Source organism: Phyllostomus discolor, chromosome 5 (assembly GCF_004126475.2).
Source record: "Phyllostomus discolor isolate MPI-MPIP mPhyDis1 chromosome 5, mPhyDis1.pri.v3, whole genome shotgun sequence".
NCBI classification, from domain to species: domain Eukaryota; kingdom Metazoa; phylum Chordata; class Mammalia; order Chiroptera; family Phyllostomidae; genus Phyllostomus; species Phyllostomus discolor.
The window spans coordinates 149,227,428-149,251,446 of NC_040907.2; the positions used below are offsets into that span (position 1 = coordinate 149,227,428).

General features: G+C 37.0%; 1 protein-coding gene across 1 annotated transcript in view; it reads left to right on the plus strand.

Annotated features, from left to right (window-relative positions):
• Positions 1 to 2,052: 2,052 nt before the first annotated feature.
• The window catches only part of CC2D2B (coiled-coil and C2 domain containing 2B), a 98,515-nt gene continuing 76,548 nt past the window's right edge, over positions 2,053 to 24,019 (plus strand). The window contains exons 1-10 of the mRNA XM_036027072.1: positions 2,053 to 2,216; positions 3,513 to 3,589; positions 3,944 to 4,009; positions 5,098 to 5,181; positions 8,530 to 8,728; positions 9,107 to 9,243; positions 9,345 to 9,473; positions 13,922 to 14,131; positions 16,752 to 16,849; positions 20,020 to 20,160. Of these exons, the coding sequence (XP_035882965.1) occupies positions 2,156 to 2,216; positions 3,513 to 3,589; positions 3,944 to 4,009; positions 5,098 to 5,181; positions 8,530 to 8,728; positions 9,107 to 9,243; positions 9,345 to 9,473; positions 13,922 to 14,131; positions 16,752 to 16,849; positions 20,020 to 20,160 (1,202 nt within the window). The 5' untranslated portion in view covers positions 2,053 to 2,155. The remainder of the gene's footprint in view (positions 2,217 to 3,512; positions 3,590 to 3,943; positions 4,010 to 5,097; positions 5,182 to 8,529; positions 8,729 to 9,106; positions 9,244 to 9,344; positions 9,474 to 13,921; positions 14,132 to 16,751; positions 16,850 to 20,019; positions 20,161 to 24,019) is intronic.

Consider the following 24,019-nt stretch of genomic DNA (forward strand, 5'->3'; position numbering starts at 1 on the left):
TATTCCACTTAGCATAATGCTCTCCAGTTCCATCCATGCTGTTGTAAAGGGTAGGAGCGCCTCCTTTCTTCCTGTTGAATAGAATTCCATTGTATAAATGTACTATAGTTAAAAATTTATTTTCTATAGACAAGAATTTTTGTCTTCTCCTTTCCAATAGTTATACCTCTTCTTTTACATGTTTTATTGCATTAGTCAGAATTTCTAATAAGTATTAAAGGTGATCAACTACTGTATACTAAAGATGAGAGCATATTTACTTAATTTGCAGTTAAATTAAAAAATTTAAATAACACTTTTATCTCAAATATCATAATAGTTGTTTTCTGTCAGTAATATGCTATATCATTCTTAAGACTATTTTTTATGTATTTAGAAAGTGGAAATGAAAGAACCACCATGAAAAAAATCTCAAAGAAAAAAGAAGATATTAAAAACAAAGTAAGGTATTAATGGAGCTTATAAGGATTTTGATTATACTAAATAGCCTAGATATCAATGTAGTATAATCCTGAAAACTGTGATATATTTGAATATACTTTATATGTTAAAAAAATAAACAAGACATATTAAGGATAAATTGTTTGGTCTATTTGTTATATAATAAAGAGCCTTAGAGGTGAGTTATTTATGTATTTACTTACTTACTTGTTTCCTTCCTTAAATTTTAATTTATCTGTTCTCAGCCAGTCAGCAATCCATTTCCTGCTTTGCTCAAAATAAAATGTTTTTCTTTTTTTAGAGAGTGAAACATATATAGAACTGATATCTACATGTCTTTTAAAGTAACTCCAATTAATATTCCTATTTTACCCCTGTCTTATAGATGGGGAGAGGGAGTTATAAATTCTGGGAATGCTGGGTGAGATTATTCGAAATTAAAGGGAGACGTCTATCAATCATTTGCCAGGGTATATGTCCCCATCATACCTTTAAGGGTTACTGTCATGGGAGGGAGACGGCGGGGGATCAGTGGGTGGGCTGGAATGGGAGTAACAGACAGAAAAATGTACTTGAACAATGATTAAAATTAAAAAAAGGGTTACTGTCCCTTGGTCAAGAGGAGAATTAGGTATTTTTAATTGTGTTGAGAAACATACTGAAGGTTTAATAAGAACAGAACATCTTAGGTCATGTTGGCTTTATACAGTAATTTTTAAGAATGGTCTAGTAACCCCTAGTGGATTTTGAAGTTCTTTGGAAAGTGTATAGACAAGGCTCTTTTGTGATAATAACGTCCTTACTGGGATTGTGTCAATACCCTGCTTCAGCATTTGACACAAATCCATGTCTTTACTGTGGTGGGAAACCTGATGAGTGTCTGCTTGTTCTTTCCACTCCAACTGCACGTTAGTTTGGTTACTGTGTACAGTTGTTATTTAAGGAGCGTTTTACTATTCCATTTCTTAAACTTAACATGAAGATCAAACTTATCCCTATTGTTCTAAAAAAAGATTTAACATTGCTAATATGGTTTAATTTTAGAATATTGAGGTTTAAAAAAATTATAAAATAGCATTTTGTTAATGGCAGGACCTTCAATTACAAACACTAGTAGGCAGCTGGAAATATGGTATTTAGGAGAGCAGAGCTAGAGAGCCACAGGAATACACGCGTTCTCTAAAGCCTTGGAATGAGCCCACGTTTAAGTTGTGAGGAGTATAACCATTGAAGGATACAGGGAGTAAGTGGCCCCAGAGGTAGAAGGGTAGAGGTCAAGGATATGGAAAGTTTTCAGAAAATAATGGTGCCCAACATTATCAGATACTACAGGGTAATCAGGTAAAAGCTAACACGGATACAGTGTTGAGTTTCAAAGTATTTTCATATGTCTGACCTCATTTGAACCTCCTAAAAGATATTAAAGTAGGCATCAGTATATGATTAGTAAGAACTAACCATTGGATTTTATCATTAAAAGATCCTTTTTGATATTACAGAGAGCAATTTCTTAATTAAAAGTCTACCATATATAATGTGCTCATACCAGCTGATAAAAAGATGAAATTTAAGAAAACAGGCAAAGGCTATGAATTGGCATTTTAAAGAAAATGACTTTCAAAGGGTTGATGAACATCTGAAAAGATGCTCAGTTACAGAACAAAAAGATGCAAGGTAATCTTCATCTCTTTTTTTTTTTTTTTTTTTTTTGCAGATGCCAGAAGAAACAGATAATATTGCAGTAAAAGAAAATGTAGACAAGCATCTCCAAAAAGGTCCTCAATAACTATACCACAGCTCTGATGCTGTCAGTTTTTATTTTTAAAAGAGGCAAATGTCTAAATCCTATCCTTGGTGTTTCAACTGGGAACACAAGTTTATTAAGAGATGAGTTCAAACAGAAACTACACTTTCTAGATAATACAAGATGGGCATACAGAAATAATTAGTAAAGTCTATATATATAATAAAATTTTGTTGGTTAAGATTTTATTTTCTCTCTCTCTGTAAACATGGAGAATCCACTAGTGTTTGAGACTGTGTTAGTCCATAAAGATACATAGATACAGAACCTGCTTCAGGAAGCTCAATAGATTTCAAGAAAAAATACATAAATAATGGATGAACCCTGGTTCATTCATCATTATTGAGTATGTACTGCATGTCACCTGCCATTCCAAGTTCTAGGAATCGAGTATAAACAAACCAACTAGGAATTCTTAAATTACAACAAGAAGTACTACAGTTAAGAATGAAGATTCTCATGGCCTGTAGTGATTTAGCATTTACTTACCCTTTATTCCCACCATCCTCTATGTAACCTTTAAGTAATCAGAAGCAGGAATAAGAAAGAAAAATTCAAGGCAAAATGACCAAAAGGTCCTCCATTCCTACAGTACTTAGGACTGCCCAATCCCTTTCTTTCTCAGTCCATCTGGTGGATCATCTGGTGGATTAGCAAAAAATGACACATGATTTGGAGTGCATGCAATATCTGGTGTGTTCTTTACTCCCTACAAGACTGTTCCATCCTAAGAGCTGGAAGAAGTAGGAGTCAGAAAATTTTACAAAACTGACACAAGTAGTTAAAATGAGTACCTAGAAACTTATCTCTGCTTTTTAGGTTCCATTCCAGTTTCATCAAGTTGAAGTAACCTTACTTTGATATTTGTTTATTCTGTAGAGCAGTTTATATAGAATATGACAGTTCTAATAGATTTTTTTCCTGAAAGGAAAAAGGTAAAGATTTGCTTTCTGAAAGTTTTTTTTTTTTTTTTTGCCTGACTACAAAGGAGGGCTATAGCCAGTAGCTGAGGATGCACAGGGTAGAGGAAACAAACTTCAGCCTCACCATGCATAATAAAGGTGTTTACTCCAGATGGAAGATGGGGAGGGGACATCTGTTTGTCTGAAGTTCCAAGCTCTCATAGGGCCATGACCCAGTCTTCAAAATTGTCATGATCTTTAAAAATGCATGCAATTTAGGTATTCAGTAAGTACTTTTGCTGCTATTGCTGTTTAATTGTTTTAAAAAGCATCATGAACTCTCTATTGTGTTGGCTTCTTGGTAGGTTTAGACACAGAAGAAAATCAAAATATAGTTGAAACATTGAGAAGCAAAGTAAGAGAAAAGCTAAAAAATGCTAAGGTAATGCTTATTTTTTTCTTTCCTGTTTTTAAATTTACTGTTTAGGTGCAACAAGTATCCAATGAACTTTTCTTTGTTAAAAGGAGCCAATATTCAGTCTTAATATAGCTCCTTAAATCCAAAAACTTTGAGTTCCTATCAATGCTTTTTTTTTTCAAACTTAAATCCAAGAAAAGTTTAGTGGTTTGGTCATGGTAACTATATAAGACATCTCAGGGGGAAAACGTGTATACTTTTTAAGAGAAGAACATTAAGAAGTCTTGGTTTTTAATCCATTTTGAAAAAAGACTTTGGAGTACAATTATGTTTATATTTGTGAAGATTAATTTTTCTATACCATTTATGTTGTTTCAGATTAATCAAAGTGAAAAATCTTCAACTCATCTCTTCCTTGATAATAAGATAAATCAGGGGTCTAAGGTGAATAGCTTTTTTTAACCTTTAAAAGCAGCTTTATAGAGGTATACTTTAAATAGCAAAATTTTACCCATTTTAAGTGTATGATTCAGTAATTTTTAGTAAATTTTCAGAATTATACAGTCAACACTATAATCCAGTTTTAGACATCTAGATAAAGTAGGATATAAAATAAACTTTTGTGTTTTATGCATTCTTAAATTTTTTGACTCAATGACTGGATTTTGCTTTTTCTTATAGAATTAATTTCTCTTTCAAACCTCCCTAAAAACAGTTTCTTTTAATATATGTGTGAGAAAGAAGTAATAAGTGCTTTACATTTATTTGTTTTATTTATTTATTTATGTTTTAGATTTTTAAAATTTATTTTTAGAGAGAGGGGAAGGGAGGGAGAAAGAGAGGGAGAGAAACACCAATGTGTGGTTGCCTCTCATACCCCACCCCTGCCACTGGGGACCTGGCCCACAACCCAGGCATGTGCCATAGACTGGGACTCAAACCAGCAACCCTTTGGTTCGCAGGCCAGCGCTCAATCCACTGAGCCACACCAGCCAGGGCAGTAAGTGCTTTACATTTAAAAGATTTAGACTTTACAGCATTGAAAAAGGAGGGCTTATTTATTAGCAAGTTTATAACTATGAACATGTCACCTTTAATACTTTTAACTACCTCTCACTCCACAAAGGTTGTAGAGGAGTGGAGTGGTGCTTGTGTGTGAGCACAGACATACGTGACAGCACCTGAAGTCAGGGAGAGAGAAAAAAAGAATTTTCCCTGAGCCCACACTTTGATCAAACTGTAAGGTAATCTCTTAATACTCTGACTGGAGTGAAGAGATAGTTTGGGAAGATGGAGAAGATTTGGACTCGATACTGTTTTTTATTACAGTTATCAGAACCTTCAAAATAAAAATTCATAAACCAGACTCAAAGTTAAGTATAACTTGATATTGTCTCTCCTGCTGCTCCTTGCTCATAAATAAGATAATAGTTACTATCTATCTCATTGCAGAAAAGTACTTCTTTCATTCATAAGCAGAAAAAGTATTCATTTCAACACTGAGTACTGGTTTACCGTTGTTTAACCCACAGACTGAAGTCTCTTTGGATGCAGGCCTTGCGTTTTTCACTCTGAGTAGTGAAGAAGGCTCCGCTTTGGGCCAGTCATCAGAGCAGGTTGGATGTGTTCCCCTTTCTCTCATATCCTCATTCTCAGGAAAAATAACTCTTATTAAAGGCAAAGAATGAAATACTTGGAAATTTTTATTATTGAGCCACCTTCTTCTCTTTGAATTGAGCCGTTCATAATAATTCCTAAAATTTATTGAGTGCTTACTGGATGCCCAGTGATATATACTAAACTTTTAATGTGGACTGTATCATTCAATCCTCAGAGAAACCCTGTGAGGCAGGCATTATTTTCATCTCTGTTATGTAGGTGAGGAAACTCAGGTATGAGGGTTAAGTATTGATAAGCTGGGAAGTGTAGGCTGTCAGCTCCAAAGCCTGTGTTTTTCTTTGGTTGTTCCTGTCCTCTCCAAGTGCCCTGCATTATTCTTACTAACATCTCTTACTCTCCATAGAGTCCCCATCTCCATCCCTCCTAATCTAATCCCAGAGCCTTCCAATCTCTGTCACTTCTTCCCAGTTCCTCTCAAACTCCTCAGCCCCTTCTGTTCCTCCTTGGTTGTCCTTTCTTCAGTCTCACCAGTCTTTTCCCATCACTTTCTGATTTGTCAGTCTCTTTTGTTGGTTGCCCTGTCTGTTCATGCTCCTCTATATTTTTCTCTGATTTCTCGGTACCTTCAACTCTCTCCACAGTGTCCTTGAGCCCCCTCCCAGTACCTCCTATTCCTCAGGGTTCTTTCTGTCTGCTACCACCTTAGTCATGTCCAAATCCCTCAGGTCCCTTTTGGAGTCCCTCTTGGGCCCCTATTTGCCTTCCTACTTCTTCCCAGCGTCTTCCATGCCCCTTTGCATTGTGCCTAGTCCTTTCATTCCTTCTTTATTATTGTTGTTTTTTCCACAAAATGGCTTTATCTTTTAAAAATTTAAACAAAGTGTATACATTACAAAACTTAGTGCAGAAAACCATGAAGAAGAAAATAAAAATCACATGAAATTCCACTGCCCTTAGATAAACCAGCGTTATCATTGTTCATACTTTTCTCTGTACTGACGCCAGTACATGCACATACACAGACGTTTATACAAATCGAATCATAGTAGTAAATGGCAATTCCACTTTTCCAGCTGCTCAGCCAAGCCTTGTGTTATCCTTGGATCCTCTTTTACTCACATGCCTCATATCCAGTTCATCACAAATCCTGTTGGTTCTACCTCTGAGTATTTCAGAATCCAATCTACTTTTCACTATCTCCACTGGTACCACCCTAGTCTAAGCCACCATAGCCTCTCATCTGGGTCATTGCCATGGTCTTCCTCTGTTTTCACTATTGCTTGAACTATTTTCTGTACCACACGGTAGTCAGAGTGATCCTGTTAAAATCTGAGACAGGCCATTGTTTTGCTTATACCTTCTAATGGTTTTCTATATAACTCAAAACAAAAGCCAAAGTCCTTCCAGGGCCCTCTAAGGCTTACATGGCCTGGCCCCCTTTGGTACCTCTCTGACTTAATTTCTTACTGCTTTCCCCTTTCCTACCCAACTTTGGCCACATTGGCCTTTTACCTGTTCTTCACAGCATGCTCTTGCCTCAGAGACTTGGTAACTCTTATCTGTCTAGAAAACTGCTCCCTTACCCTCATGCTCTCTCCCCAACTACCTTGGGTCTGTGTTCAAATGACACGTAACTAAGAAATTGGTCAGTGGGAGAAATAGGCTACTTGGACATGAGGAACTCCTAGTTTAGATGCAGGTTTTTAGAGTGTTCTGGAAAAGTCATCTGCCCCTCACCTGGTGACTTTGGAGCCCATAGAAAATGACTGTCCTCCCACAGGGAAGAGAAAGCTACTGTGTTGTGGGAGGCTGAGTTTGACTTTGATCCCTTTCTGCTGGGAGAAAGGGGAGCACTTGTCCCAAATATATTGTCTGGGCAACCCAGGGAAAGGTCCAGGGTTACTTTCAGACGGTTCTACTTATCATATCACATTTTACAAGGCATGTTTCTGTGAGATGGGGTGGGGGAGATTCTCTCTCATTTCCCACACCATACTCAGGGGTATCCATCTAGACATGCATACAGGATTAGGGGGATGCCTTCTGACCCCATACTCGCTGTTACACAACAAGCTAAGAGCATAGGCACTGATCTGCTGTGAGCTGCATAGTAAATACCCAGAATGTGATCTGGGATAGCAGCTGGCCTTAGATTAAAGGAGGAATAGTTGATCAAATGGGGCTTATATTGGCAAACTGAGCAGGGTGGGGTTCATAAAAGAGACCTATATGGCCATTTTAAAAAAAGGCTGGGATCTAAGGTGAGAGCATGACCTACTTGGCTACCAGGGCAGACCTTAGCTGTGAAGGCAAGCTGAAAGCCTAGGGGTCTTGTACAGGAAGGTTGATAATGGGAGCACCAGGTAGAACAGAGAGAGCCCCTTTAGCCTGTGATTGGAATCTACAGAGATCCCCTATGTGGGAATTCCCCAAATCTTGCTTCTGTATGTCAGTGCCATATACCTTGTTTGAATTCAGAAAAGGATACCATAAAGATGTGTGGTTATAAAATATTTTCTTGATTTCATGACAAGGGTAGGAAATAATGATGTAAATACTCGATAGGAACGTAGGTGATACTGATCAAGACCTGATGAAGGTCGTGTGAGGTCCTCTACTCAGAGACATTGTATGATTAATTCATTCTATTTAACTACCCCTAAATATATGGTTTTGAAAATTGAGAGGTTTTTATTTGCATGACTTACATACTCTGTCTCCTCTTCAATATGTATGGATTTCAAATTAGACAATAAAGTCATTCAAAGTGAATTGTTGATTTTTGGTGTGAAAAAACTCAAGATTTCTGATCATGATATAAAAGTATGCATTTTTATATTTAGTAATATATCAATACTTATATTCAGATTGTAATTTATATGTATAGCATGTTTTAGAATTTCACTATAATCACTTGCCATAGACTTCTATGGTGAATCTTTACTTTTCTTTCTTTTTTTCTTAAATAAATATCATCCAGAAAACATCATGAATGCTCCACAATCACTTTAGATACTACTGCTTTCTGAATAGTGAAAAAAATGGGGTTTAAGACCACCTGGCCTGATGTCTTTGGACTTTGCCTTACACTGTGAATTCTCAGTGACTAATATTTCATAGTCCAACATCTCCGAATATTCTCCATAGGAGAGAAGGGCTTGAATTACAATCCTAATTGCAATGAAGTGCTATAGAAAAATCATACTGTAAAATATTAAACCCTAAATGAATCCCTCTATGTTTAGTGAAATTTCATTGTAACAGTTTCAGCTTGACCTTGAACTGGGAGGCATGGATGAGAAAGACAATCATATGTACTTATTTTTCTTTTTGGTATTCAACAGAGATCAGTAAGTAAAAGTTATTCCAAACATCTTTCACCTGGTGACAATTTACAAGGTTTTGCTGAAAGCCAAGATGAAGATTGTATGGAAGAAGTAATTTTTCCAGATTTACTTGAAATAAAAGCTGCTGAGTATGAAGATGATCAAGAACAAATAAAAAAACAACAGGCAAATATTTTTGTGCCAAGTAATTCTCCAGGTAAAGTTCTTTTCTTAATCTTTTTTTTAAATTTTTGTTTTAATTCAGTTGTCTCCATTTTCCCACCACCACTTTCTCCCAAGAAAATATTTAAGTCCTTAATGAATCATTTTAAAGGATAATAGTTTCTTTGTATGCTGGATAGGTAAAAAGTACTGATCTAAAATTATAGAATATTTTTTATATTTGTTTTTCATGCCTTCTCTAAGATTAGAGAATTGGTTAAGAGAACTCATATGTATATTGTGTGTGTGTGTGTGTGTGTGTGTGTGGCTAGACTTTAGTGGTAGGTACGTGAGAGTTCCCTTTTCTCCTTGTTTAGTCAATACCAGTTTAATATTTTGGACAGTAAAGTAATATATAGTTTTTGATATTAAGTGGTTAACCAGCGTAAACTGCCAAAAGATATGATGCCACGCATTTTAGAAGATGAAGGATTCTATATGCAGAGAAAGCCAGAAGTCTATAAAAAGACCTGCAACAAGATGGAAAACCGCCTGCTTCAACTAGAAGAGGCAAGTGCACCAGCTCACAAGTTAGACCACTCACTGATAGTATGTGGTATTTGTTTTTGACGAAATGTTTAATTATTTTGTTGCTTAATTATTTTTGGTAGGGAATGTGTTGGTTTGAAGAAAGTGCTGAAATAATTTCATTACCTTCACCTATTAGACATTCTTGGAAATTCAGACTAAACATAAGCCAGGAACCTTTAAATCCAGCACTAAAGACTGTATACAGGAAGGTAACCAACAACAGTTTATTTGTAATTATGGTTAGAATTCTTGTAATATAAATTATAAATTATGGTATTAATTTTTACTTTATAGATATTAATAAACCTAGTAATATAATGATAAAAATCTGATGAAATGTTAACTAGCCATTAAAATGAATGTTTTTGAGGAATATTTACTAATATGGGTAAATGTTCAAAATATGAAGTGGAAAAAATATGAATGAAAAATTGTATATGATTCTAATTTTATAAAAATAGGTAATGAATTTATCAATGAATAGACAAGTATATCCATACACATATATTTGATAAAAGAACTGGAGAATATATCAAAGTTAATAATTATCTCTAGATAGCAGGACATAGGATTATTTTTATTTTGCTCATGATACAGCACAGATATTCTAACATGATTATCACGAACCATTGCTGTTGGAGAGAGAGGTCCCTGAATCAGTGGAAACTTATTGAATGAGTGAGTACATGAATGAACAAAAGGATGGTAAGTAAATGCAAAACATACAATTTTTGGAGGAAGATTAACCACCATCCATATTAGCCTTTGTAAAACTCCAGATTCTTTTAAGATTTTATTTAGTTATTTTTACAGAGAGGAGAAGGCAGGGAGAAAGAGAAGGAGAGAAACATTGATGTGTGTAGGGAATCACTTCTCGAGATGTGGAAATGTGGCCCAGTACCCACGTGGAAAACCAGTGGGGGGCGAGTCAGCACACAGGACCACACCCATGAAGAAGTTCTCCTGTGGGAAATCAGGCCTGCACTATACCTAGGCTCCTTTATGACTTGCTCTTGCTAAAACTCTCTTATCCTGAGTTCAGGCAACAAACGCTTGCTGCATATCTTTAAAGTAACTTCCTGAAGTCTGTGCTAATTCTCCCAAGGACTGAAGTGTAACCAGACCTGTTACTCTTATCGTTCCCTTGCATTTGCAACATTTTTCAATGGACTGAATTTACAAATTTGGGTCCTAGCAGCCCCTGGGTGCCTCCCTTGTTTTAATCCTCATTTGTGTTTTATGACATGTGTATATATATATATATATATATAATATATATATATATACATATAATTTTCTTAAGATCGTATTCTAGAACAGCAAATAGTAGGTTTCACAGGCTTAACAACTGCGATTGAATTCAAAAACAAAAAAGGGGGAGATGTTAGGAACCACCCTGCCTGGTTTCAGAAGCTGTAACCCCACCCCTTGGCTAAGGCTGAGTGAGCAACCTTCGGACCAGAAGCCACTAAGGAGACAAAGCTTATCTCCCTGGCAGGAGTGCCACTTCTACCCCTTTACTTCATCCAGAACTGGCCCCCAATGATTGATCAGTTAGCCAATGATGGGTAAGATTCCCCAAGGGGAGAATGACCTAAGACAGGCACGAACATGTGGGAGGCCCCCAAGGAAGAACTTTGGGGGCTACAGCAAAAGGGGGTGATGGACCCTTGCCCCGCAGCTTTGACAGAGCCTGAGTCCTCATTCTGTCTGCAAGAAGTCTCCTAATCTCTTGGCTGCTTTACTTCCCCTGCCTGACTTAATCCTCAAACAATGACAGAGGGCAGTGCAGCCCTGTGCTGGAAAGGGCAGGTTCCCCGGGTGATCAAGCCTAAGAAAGAAGACACAAAATCCTGTGAAACCTGCTTTGCTAAGAATGCTCTCAATTAAATGATAATGTTTCCCAAAGTTTTGTAGCCCTTTAGCTAACAGTCCCTGACTCAGAATAAGCCCTAGCAGTTCTTTGTTACTATCTATTGTTTGATCCTTACTGCCTGGCAATCATTAATGAGCTTTACCTGTATTCCTGTGCAAATTGAAAGCCAATAAAAACCTGTTAAGGCAAGGGTTGGCATCCTCTTCTCTTGAGAGAGTGGCCAGGCTGCTCTGAGGTGCTCTCCCCTTGAAAGAGTAGCCATGCCGTCCCTTTTCCTCCATAGGACTCAGTAGTCCGTGTGAATTTTTCTGGTATCTCATCCATAACACCTCAGACACTGTGGGCTGGTGTCTGCATCAGATGTGTGAGAGATACATTGATTGGTTGCCTCTTGCACATCCCCAACTGGGGACCTGGCCTGCAACCCAGGCGTGTGCCCTCACCAGGAATTAAACCGGCGACCTTTCAGTTCACAGGCCAGCATTCAATCCACTGAGCCACACCAGTCTGGGCTGGTTTCTGAAGTTGGAAACACTGAGCTAAACAAGTAACTTTTTCCTCCAGTGCATCATCCAAGCACAATGTCAGTATTCAGTGGACTCTTAGAGTTGGGAGTAAATGTATATGTCACTTCACCAAGTGTCTAACCTGAGTATTGAAATCCATTTGGTAATATCCTTAACAAGTAATGTGCTGGAAGTTGTATCAGACAAATATTTCTGCCTACTTTTCTCCTTTCTCCACATTTTTTTACTCTGCCCAGCCAGCCTTGGAAGCAATGTTCACTTGGGGTTTCTCACCAGAATAAATCCATACAAGGGCAACTGAAGGAGAGATAATAGCTGCCTGAATATCAAAGTCTTCTCTTCCCTGTTTCCTCTGCTATGTACTTAAATGTCCTGTTGTACCTCTCCTATCCCACGTCTTATTTGCTCATTCTTTGCTGACTAGTTTCGCCTATTTGCTTATATCCTTTCCTCCCTCTTCTAGCACTCATATATTTACCAGGATTTTACACATGTCATCAGCTTGAATGTGTTTGTGCTTATTTCTGGCCTTTGAATCATTGTTGCCTAGATATTTATGCTTTTGTTGTAACACACTTACCTAGTTCTAGAAGTTCACTGAATCCCCTTAGTCAATTGCTGCTTATAACCAGTGTCAGGGAGCTTACCACCTCTCAAGAGAATCCATTTCAGTATTAGCCAGTTCTAATTATTTATTGTTTTCTGTGCTGAATTAAAATCTGCCTCCTGGATCACTACCACCCATTTGACCTTGTTTGTTTGGTCATAAGGAACTCATAAAGTACTTCACTTATATAACAGCACTTTCACTATTTGAAGCCTGTGGTCACTTCCAAGCTTTAGCTTTCGTTCTCCAGTCTAAGCTCACTTCCTTTGACTGTTGCTAGACACCCATGATCTATCTCGGTTCCATTCCCTGCTTGTGCACACCACAATCAGTAGGTACTAGTAGGACAAGACCGAGGGCAGGGGTTTGTGTCACTCCAACAGAACCCAAAGAAAGTAAGCAACACAGCCATTCAACTAGCCTCAATCTGCTTAATGAGACAGGCATCTCTAGCTTACAAACTTTAATTCCCAGAAGTTCATTTATAATTTGGTTGTTTACCATGGATACTGTTTATTTTCCTGCTGGTTTTTCTTGGTTAATGACCAATTTACTACCAATTAACTAAATCTTATAGATGGAATCTTGAGCAGTTTTTACCCTCTGAGTTGGCCCTTACATAGAGAATAGAGACAAGACAAGGATAAAATGAAACAAAAGCCTTATGGTTGTTCTCTTGCCTACCTTCAACACAGTGAGGTTTAAAGGGGAAGATTCCTAGCTCAGGAGAGAGTAGGGAGGAGAGATGTAGGCATGGCGCTGGTGACTACAGTCCTGAGAAGCACTGGATCTGCCATACCAGGTCAGGGCTGGGACAGCAGTGGTTTCATTATAGCAGGAGGTATAACAGCAATGGCACAGACTGGAGGGCCTGTCCTATTACCCCAGACTGATCCAGAGAGAGGGCTCATGCTCGCCTTCTTAGGTGGATGCAACCTTGTCTCCTGTTGGAGGTGGCTGGGCATGCCTGAATTAGGCTATACATGCTAAGTAACCTACTAGCCTTCTCAAATTACATCAGTCACATGCATATTGAAACATATGTGCTTGAATTCAAAGTAGGGTACTAAAACTTAGTTGAATCATTTTGCATATAATCTAAGGCCTACACACTTTAGGTGATTTAGAGATGATCTGGTACAGATGAAGACAGCCTCGTGTGTAAGGAGAAATGGTCTCCTTATAAGATAGCATTTGCTCAGAAGGTCCAGGCCCCTCCAGGGAATTTTCCAGGGGATTACAAACATATTCACTTTGGAACAATGTTTTAATAAGGGTTTAACATTTAATTCTTGCCCACAGATGACTATTATAATGCCATGTAGTTGAACTATTCACTCAGCAGTTTGGACCACCATTTGTCACAGAGTTCCTATAGGAAATTATTTGGTAGCTTACAACTTTTGAAAGTCCAACCTCTACCAGCATAAAACAGTATTATAAACAATAGTTTGTAATTCTGTATAAATATATGAAATCAAGGACCATAGTCAACTTTAAAGAAGAAGGATCAAATTATTGCTTTTCACTTTTCTGTGTCTCTTAATTTTCTTACAATTAACATGATACTTTTATAAGGAGAAGTTAATTGTAATTTTAAAAGAAACAGAATGAAATTAACTTTGTATACGTATTTTTCTTTGAAAGGCAATGAAATCTGACCTAGAAAGCTCTATTAGGACCAAAATGGAAGGTCAAAGGAAAATGTATCAATTAGATCTCAATATTGTGGGTTTGCAATTTAGCCATCATTCTCTCTTCAATCAAGAACAAGTATTATGTGCTAGGCTGCTCCAACTTTATGAGTGTTTTCAGGACAGGCAGCAGCAGAATTTATCTCAGCTGCTTTTGGAGAAGGTGAGAATGGTTTTTATTATATTATTGGGCTGAACATTTAATATTGAAAGAGTAAACAAACCACTTAGTACAGAACATTTTACCTTAGCACTTTAATTATTTAACAAATTAAGACAATGGTGAATTTCAGTTTTTCTGGAAAGAAACTGTAGGAGTTGACTGGCCAGGGGGGCAGCCTCAAAGACATGCTGCAGGATATGTAGCACTTACAAATAGTTTACTAACCAGTGGTATTCTTGGTCCTATGTCTCAAGAAAAGTATTTGAAATGATTACTATTTAAAAGATTTGTGTGACTGTTTTTAGTCTTGTAGTAGAGCATTTTTGATAAAAATATTAGAGATCTTGAATCTCATATCAAATGTGAGAAGTCTTGGTTCAATAATGATTAATCCAAATATCACTTAATGCCATCATAAAGGGTACACACAGTCTGAAGGAAAATCAAAGTATACCCACTGGTTATTTTTTGAATTTGTGCCTCTCAGTTAAACTCTGCTGAGTTTCTGATCTATGAGCATTTTGTTAACTAGTGTTTTCTCTGAAAAGGTTTGTTGGTAGGTCTCATTCAACAAATGAATGCATTTGAAAAATAAAAACTTAGTGAGGTATTTAATTAAACATTCAAGCCTGATGCAGTCACCTATATCTGCTTTTTAAAATACAAGTGCAAAATTCATAGGGCTGAATCCATTTGATTGAATTTTTATGTAGCAATTGTGTGGGGGCACTTAATAGTTGAAGACTATGCATTAATAATGTCGGAATATTTCCTAAAACAAATATTGAATGTCCTAACTTTTAGTATACTTTGGTCATTATTTTTATGAATGGAGGAACCAACTCTGAAATTCAAATGTAGGTCACTGAAAAAAGTGATTTGATTTATGAATTTCTACTATATACATAATTTCCAAAACTAATATGTAATTTTTTTTTAAAGATTTTATTTATTTATTTTTAGAGAGGGAAAGGAGGGGGGAGAGAGAGAGAGAGAGAGAGAGAGAGAGAGAGAGAGAGAGAGAGAAACATTAATGTGCGGTTGCTGGGGGTTATGGCCTGCAACCCAGGAATGTACCCTGGCTGGGAATCGAACCTGGGACACTTTGGTTCCCAGCCCGTGCTCAATCCACTGAGCTACGCCAGCCAGGGCTCAAAACTAATATGTAATTTTTAAAGCCTCATTTAGCAATATCAATTTTATTTCATTAGAGTTCTATCACTATATATACTATATATAAGACTATTTTTCATGTGTCATGGCTCTTTGTATAAAATAACATTTTGGGATCATGATTGTAACATGCTTCAGTATTATTATTATTAAGTCTTAGGAGCCAAAAGTAATTGCCTAATTTTTAGTTTTCTCCAATGTATTCTCTTATATGCATATAAACATTGTCTCTAACCTTCTAGTAAAATGTAAAAAGTGTTAAGAGTGTGTTCTTTGGTCTCTCACCAAAATACTGATTTATAATTTATGTATTATATGTTCTTATGTATTAAGTATATATGTATGTATGTAACACTTACGTTTGAAATGTGTGGCTCTGTTTGTTGCCACTGTGGTCAAACCAAGTTCAGACTAGTGGAAGACTCACTGTCACCCAAGGAATTCTTAAACTGGAGTATGTCCATTTATGTAAGTATGAATCCCACTTACAGAACAAGGAGAAATGTTGCAAACAGTATGAGAGAGTAGAAAGGATACTTAGCTATGCAGATATGCAGATATCTGCTCTTTTCCCTTCTCGTTTTGTTTTTTTTAATTACAAAAGTTATACAGGAATACATTCTTGTTGTAAAAGATTCAATACAGACGTTTCAAAGGGTGAAAGCCCCACTTCATTCTTCACCTCATGGTTCAGAGTGCAACCTTTAAGCTCTCTTTTCCATGTATCTCTGTATATGCACATTCCGTAACAGTTTTTAACATAAATTGGATCTCCCCATATGTATAATTTGACAAATTGGTTTTTTAAAAATTCTGTATTTTTCCATATCACTATGTATAGATCCATAAGTAATATAACTATATTTTAATATGTTTAATCAATCTCCATTCATGACATTTAGTTCATTTCCTTTTCTTATGATTACAGATAATGAAGCAATGAACATCCTTGTACCTACATGTTTGCGCACACATGTGAAAACTTCTGTAGGCCAGATTCCTAGAAGTCAGATTTCTTGGTCAGGAGTAAGGGTGCATGGCCCTGACTGGTGTTGCTTGGTTGGGCATTGTTTTGCAAGGTGAAAGGTCACTGGTCCAACTCCCAGTCAGGGCACATGCCTGGGTTGCAGGTTTGGTCCCTGGTCGGTGTGCGTGCAACAGGCAGCCATTGATGTTCTTCTGTCACGTCAATGTTTCTCTCCCTGTCTCTCTCCCTCCGTCCCCTCTAAAATCAGTAAACACGTCCTTGGGTGAGGATAAATAAATAAATAAATTTTAAATGTTTGCCAAAAGATACAAAAATAAAGTTAAAAAGCTAGTGACAGAATAGGACAAAAATATATAAAACATATTCAAAAGGCATATGTATTTTATGGATATATATTAAAACTTTTCATAGAGTGATTAGTTAAAGCAGTGTACCAAAAATCTCTTCCTTTTGTTGTAGCTTAAAGCACTGACACATGCTACCAAATTAGCAAATGATAATCTGGAAATAAGCCAGCTGACTGGACAATCTTTACAAGATTACTGTTGGCAGATAAGGTAGGTTTGGGGCCATTCATGTGTTCATTGGGCATTTTTTAAGTAATTTCTTTAGATAGAGTACTGCACTTGCTATGGAAAATATAAAATAATAAAAAGAAAAGATCCCTGCTGTTTAGGCATTTACAGAAACAATTCCAGCCTTTCCTTTAAGATCCATTTTTTTGTGTGTAAAAATATTTCACAGACATGTAACATAAAACTAGTTGTAGTTTTAATATCCATTGATTTAAAAAACATTGGTCTTAAATATGAGTTTACTAATACCTTTATATTGATTTGGATTATATTAATCTCAAGCATTTGTATATGTTTGAGAATTACTCTACATATACATATTGTAGATATTATTCATTCTAAAGACAGCACTCAAAGAGCACATAGATTTAAGGACCCTTATTTTTTTTTAAATGGTCTGCAAATTGGGAACCATTGGATTATGGACTAGTTGGGAAGAGAAGTTAGGAAAGTATGAAATAACTGGAAAAAAATGATTTTAGGATGAAACATAATTATGTGTCAAGGAATCTCCAATAGCAGGAAAGCTTGCTGGAAGGTACTTACTGAGTAGAAAGTTACACTGCCCAAAAAGATAAAACTGTTGTCTATATATGAGAGGGATTTGATAATTAAGGAATTTTCTTGAGCTCTGGCTGGTGTGGCTCAGGGATTGAGTGCTGCCCTATGAACCAAAAGGTTGCCAGTTCAATTCTGAATAAGGGCACATGCCTGGGTTCCCCTAAGGTCCCCAGTTAAGGGCGTGCAAGAGGCAACCAATTGATGTGTTTCTCACATACTGATGTTTCTCTTCCTCTCTTTCTCCCCCACTCTAAAAATAAATTTCAAAAATCTTAAAAAAAAATAAAGAATTTCCTTGACTCCCTGCCCATTGACTGGACACAGTTCTACAAACTTACTTTATGTAAATACTCAGTTTCCTAGAGTAACCTAGTTAAAATGCAAACAATATTACTTGAGAAGGTCGATATACACCTCACACAGGACCTGGCATATAATGAGTGTTCAGTCAGTATGAGCTGAGGGAATGAATATGAATAGAAGATTACAAAACAATAAACTAATGTTATTTATAAGGTAAACAAACTGGAAGCAAAGAACAGATATTGGCTTAATGAACACGACAAGTAAATTATAATATAGAAAAAAAAGTAGGCCTTAGGTGGGGTATGAGATGATGGGTAGGAGTCTACCACTCTGTGTGTGTGTGTGCGTGTGTGCATGTGTGAGAGAGGCTTTGAAGGGATCATTGCTTTTACTAAAGCAGGTAAAAAGCAATGTAACAGATTTACTTTGAGAAATTTTCAGAGTGGTGTTGACATGCTGCAAAGTGTGCAAAGGGCAAGTTTGCATACATCTGAAAAACAATGTTTCTATTAGAAAAGCTATGCACATGTAATACAATTACATAAGATGGCACTTAGGTATTCAACCTTTAATGACTGTATATTAGATGCCTAGTACCCACAATCACCAGGTACCCAGGAAAGAGACCTGCAGGTCATCTGTGACCCCTCTGCTTCCCTCCCATCCAACCATAACCATTCCCACTGATTCTGAGTTATTTCAGGTGTTTATTTCATAGCCTGACTCCTCAGATAGTCTTCTAAAATACTCTCTTTAAACCATGATCCATATTGAAACCAGAGTCATTTTTGTAAATAATAAAACCACATCAGTGGTTTTCTGTTACCTTTAAGATAAAATTCAATAGCTTTAGCATGATCAACATAATCTGACTCTGGTGGCTTCTTCAGCCTCATTTTAGGGGTTCTCTGCCTTGGAACTTTATAATTCAGTGCCCTAAATGGACCATGCTCTTTAATATCTATATATCTTTGTTTTAATGCCTCTTGTATCTAGAAGGTTCTTTCATCATCTTCTGCCTAACACTTAGTCAACATACACATTTTACTGAATTTCATATTACTTTCTCAGGGAGGCTCCTACTTCACCCATTGTTTTAGATTAAATTCTCTTTTTATACTCCCATAGCATTTATATATTTCCCCTTTCATAACACTCATCATATTTGTAATTATTTACTCTTTTCCCTGCTGGGATATTAGTTGCCAGCACCTAAAGTATTTCCTACCACATAGTACTTACCTGTTATATGTTTATTGATTTGAATTGAGTGTCACATATTCTATGAAGTCTCCCTGCTGTTGTGTACTGGCCTCTTATTTATGCCCACACTCTGACTTGTCTGTATTTCTATCATAACACCTATAACATTTTATTGCATTGATTAATTTACATGTGTATAAGCTTCTTTGATCCAGAGAGGATGTCTTTTTATCTTTGTATCCTCCCTTAATCGAAACAGTGCTCTGCATGCAGTAAGCATCCAACAAATATTTACTGAATGAATTAATGAGTGACAGTAGGCTTCTGTTTCTATCAGTATGGTAGACTAGATTCCCTGAATGGCCCTTCTGATGAAAACAACTAAAAACGTGTGACAAAATGCAAATGTTATCTTTAGAAACATATTGCTGAAATGGCAAAAAGGTAAGGAATCTACAAAAGCCAAAAACAAGATAAAAGGAAAAGTCGTAAAAATTAGGAGTAAAACCAGCTTTTACAAGGAGTGTATTTGTTAAACACTAGTAACCTTGACTGTCATTCAGATGGCTTCATGGAGTGCCAAATGCAGAAGATAAGGCGAAGTTCATCTTAATTGGAAAGTTTAATAGGAGATCCTATGGAAGCAGGTGTTAGATTTCATGAAAGGGAGAATGTAAAAGGGGTGACAAAGAAAATGGGCATCTTTTAAAGCAGTATGTTACTCCAGTGTCCAAATAATATGTCTGATCAGGAAAAGAATGTCTAAATTTGAAGTGATGGTTCTAATTGTTAGTCTGAAACAAGTATAATAAATATGTACAGAATGTGCAGAAAATCTGGAAATACATGGATTTTAGCAGAGAACTTTTGCATAGTGAAAAACTCTTTAAGCCATAAAGAAATAAATCACTAAATGGAATTTCAGTCTCTAAATAATCAAAATGTTGGTCAAATGCAAAAAAAATCATCAGGTAGAGCAGGGAGTTCAGAAGAATTAGTATAATACATTCTTCCAAGCTATTTTAATGACCTAAATAGTTCTAATCTACCAATATATTTTTTATCTACCATTATTGTTGTAGTAATACAAAACAGCTCTATGAATTAGAAAGGGAAAAGGACACCTCCCTACTACACAGCATATTACAGACTTGGAAACAGATAAAATCCCTTCGACAACAGCAAGGGTTTACAAGCACCCCGGTGAAGTTACAGTTTCAGAGGTGAGTGGTGGTTCTGTTTGTTCTTATGAATTTCCTGAGGAACAGCACATGAATACCTTGGAAGTCACAGTAACTGGGAGAAAACAAAGAAACTACATAACTATGTGATGTAGTCAACAAAAGACTTATATCTCGAATGTGTAAATAATTCTTACAACTTAAGACAACTCAGTTAAAAAAGGGTCAAAAGACTTGAACAGACACTTCACTAAAGGTATGTGGATGGCAACTGAACACATGAGAAGATGCTCAACATCATCTCACATCAATAGAGAAATATGAATTAAAACCACAATGGAATATACTACACACCTATTAAAATGGCTTAAATCCAAAACAAAACAAAAAAAGGAAAAGAGAAGGACAATAACAAATGCTGACAAAGATGCTGAGCAGTAGGAACTCTCATTGATTGCTGGTGGGGATGCAAAATTGTACAGACTTTGAAAACAGTTGGGTACTGTATTATAAAGTTAAACATGGACTCGGCAGTCACACTTCTAGGTAAAACATGCAAGTCATCAAAAAATGTCTAGTGGAAGGTATAGTTAAAATTAAAAACTATCCTTGTTACTACACTTCATCTTAGCTAAAAGACTGAGAAGCCATATACTCACTGAAGCTGTTCGTGAGCTCACAGTGAAATAGCTGGTTCCCTCCCTACAACCCATTGATTCTGGGTCTTTTTTTTTTTTCAAAACTATAAAGGATCAGTGTCATTTCAGGCAATTTAGAAAGGTGTTAACTTCGTTCATTTTTTTCCTGCTGCAATGGTTTTTAATGAAAATGCTTTGACAGTTTCTAAAGTTCCACCATGGAATTTTGTTTATCAAAGACTCCTAAATTCATGTGAACTTGCTCTTGTCTCTGGTCCTTTAAACCAACCTGATCCACTCATGCAGTGTGAATCCCTGAGCAGAAAAGGAGAGCCACAGAAGCCGTCAGCTTCTTCATAGCAGTACCTCTGAACCAATGTTGCCTGCTCACCACCTACTCTTATTGTCACTACTCTAAACTTCAGTCCCATCTGGGGCCCTTTGAATTTGTTCTTCCTGACATTTAACATCCAGCTTTCCTAGGACTTTGGTTTGGGTTTGCCTCTCCAGATTACTTTTGGTAGGAGACTGTTGCAGTAACTCCCACAGTGTCGGTGACCAGGTTGGCCCCAGCAGGCTAGCCCTAAATACCCTAAATTGCGGCATCTAGTTTGAGCAGTTAAAATATTATTCTGATTAATCAGAAAAGTGGTATTTTCTAAGATGTCCCTAGGAACTCTATTTCCTGGACAGGTTTACCAATAATGCCCTCACAACAATCATGGTCCTTGGACGCCTGCTTGAATAAGCCTATAGCAAGGCCTACAGGAAAGACAGTAGTTATGGCAGGAGAGCCTGGGACCTAGACGCTAAACTCAGGCTATCTTTTCTCCATATATTTTGTTTTGGGTGTAATGAATTTGATGAGTCTTTGAGATATCCCTCAGTAAAACAGTTGAATTGGCAGCTAGACAAATGGATTTGTGCTAGAAAGAAAAATATGGAAGTTTAGCATTTTAATTGGAGGCTTATGTATGCATGAAACTGTTTAGAGAGAGGATAGAAAATGAGATGAGAATAGGACTTGACTGAATTTTGAGAAAATACTTTGAAAGGCTTGGTAGAAGAAAAGAAATCAGAGGAAAGACTGGGAAGGGCCAGTTAGTGTTTTGCTGCAGAGTCAAAGAAAAGGGCGTATTTTAAGTAGGAGAGAGTGGTTAATAGTGTTTAATGCTTCAGAAATATCAGTTAAGTCCAAGGTTAAAAATATGCATTGGGTTTCCTCACATGGATATTATTGATCTCAGATCAAGTTTTATGAGGCGATAATGGTAGAATGAGATAGCAAGAGGTTGAGGATATAGCCCTTCTCATTTAGGCAGTAAACTCTCCTTATCCAATGTTAGTAACACTGCATTAATCTGAGAGAAACTGGCTGGGCAAGTAGCTACAGACCTTGTGTTTTGGCTACTGCACCCAAACCACAGCACTGGTGAATAGCACAGAGAAACTAGATTCCTGTACATAGTCTTCATCTGTGTTCTCTGTAATGTGCCTATCCACCTGGAGCAGATCCAGATAACTGTCAAAGGGATTTTTTTAAAAAGATAAAGTTCAAGCTATACAAGCAGGAAAATCCACAACATTTAGTTTAATGACATCTCAGAGCTGCTGAACAGAAGGGAGGAAGCTCGGACCCAAGATCACTGTCTCAATAATCTCCCTCAAAAGGGATTCTGGATATTAAATTGCCTATACTCTAACTTACTATACATCGTAATCACCTGGGGAAGCTTTAAAAACCACTATTCTGATTTATTTCAGAAGGCAAAAAGCATATATTTTTAAAAGTTTTAATGAAGTAAATTACATATCATCAGTTCACCCATTTATTATTTTAACTTCATTTTTATTGTTTACACTATTATAGTTGTCCCCATTTTTCCCCTTTGCCCACATCCAGCCAGCTTCCTCAGCCCCCACTTTCCTCAGGCCATCACCACACTGTTGCCTGTATCTATGGGTCTTGCATATATGCTCTTTGGCTAATCTCTTAACCTTCTTTTATCCAGTACCCCCTCCCGCCACCCCTCTGACAGCTGTCAGTCTGTTCCATGTATCGATGCCTCTGTTTCTATTTTGTCTGTTAGTTCATTTTGTTCATTAGATTCCACATGTAAGTGAGATCATATGGTATTTGTCTTTCACTTGCTCGTTTATTTCACTTGGCATAATTATCTCCAGGTCCTTCCCTGCTATTGCAAAAGGTAAGGTTTCCTTCTTTTTCATGACCATGTAGCATTCCATTGTGTACATGTACCACAGCTCTTTTATCCACTCATCTACTGAGGAGCACTTGGGCTGTTTCCAGATTTTGGCTATTGTAAATAATGCTGCTATGAACATGGGAGTGCATATCCTCTTTCAAATTGGTGTTCTGGGGTCCTTAGGATATTCAAGTACTATTCAGAAGGTATTCAGCCATGTACTATGAAAAATAGAGACATTTATTATAGATACAGGAAACATTGTACAAAGAACAATGACGCCTCAGTCCCCTTCAAAGTAGGCACCTTGGGTTCTCCCAGTCTCCATCAGCTTCTCTGTCGTGTTTTCCTGAATCCCATCAGTGATCTGAAGTCTCTTTCCTTTCAAAGGTGATTTTAGTTTTGGTAGAAGCCAGAAGTCATAGGATGTCAAATCTGGACTGTAGCAGGGCTGAGTCACCTGGGTGATTTGATGTTTTGTCAGAATACTCTGCATGAGATGTGATTCATGAGCAGGCGCGTTGTCATGAAGAAGCTGCTAATCACCAGTTGCCCATAGCTGTGGCCTTCTGAATCATCTGAATAGTTTCCATGGGGGATTGTTCAAGCTTAATGCAAAATTTGATGCAGATTTATTGCTCTACTCACTCAGTCATTTTGAATGCATCAGCCACATAGTATGCATTCTGACTCAATGGTGTCTATTATCCCCACTGACTAATACAGTGAAGTTGTCATCATTCACACACATGCATTCCAGTCTACTCTCCTTGGCTGCCAGGTTTACATCGATGTTGCACAAACCTTTCTCTTATATTAATAATGGCTGGACTTTTTCCAGACAAACCTCATATTCTGAGAAGTGGGATTGCCGGGTCAAAAGGCAGTTCCATTTTTTAATTTTTAATTCTATTTTTTAATTTTTAAGGGAATTTCATACTGTTTTTCACAGTGACTGCACCAGTCTGTACTTCCCACCAGCAGTGCAAATGGGTTCCCTTTTCTCCACATCCTCACCAGCATTTGTTTGTTGACTTATTGATGGTGGCCATTCTG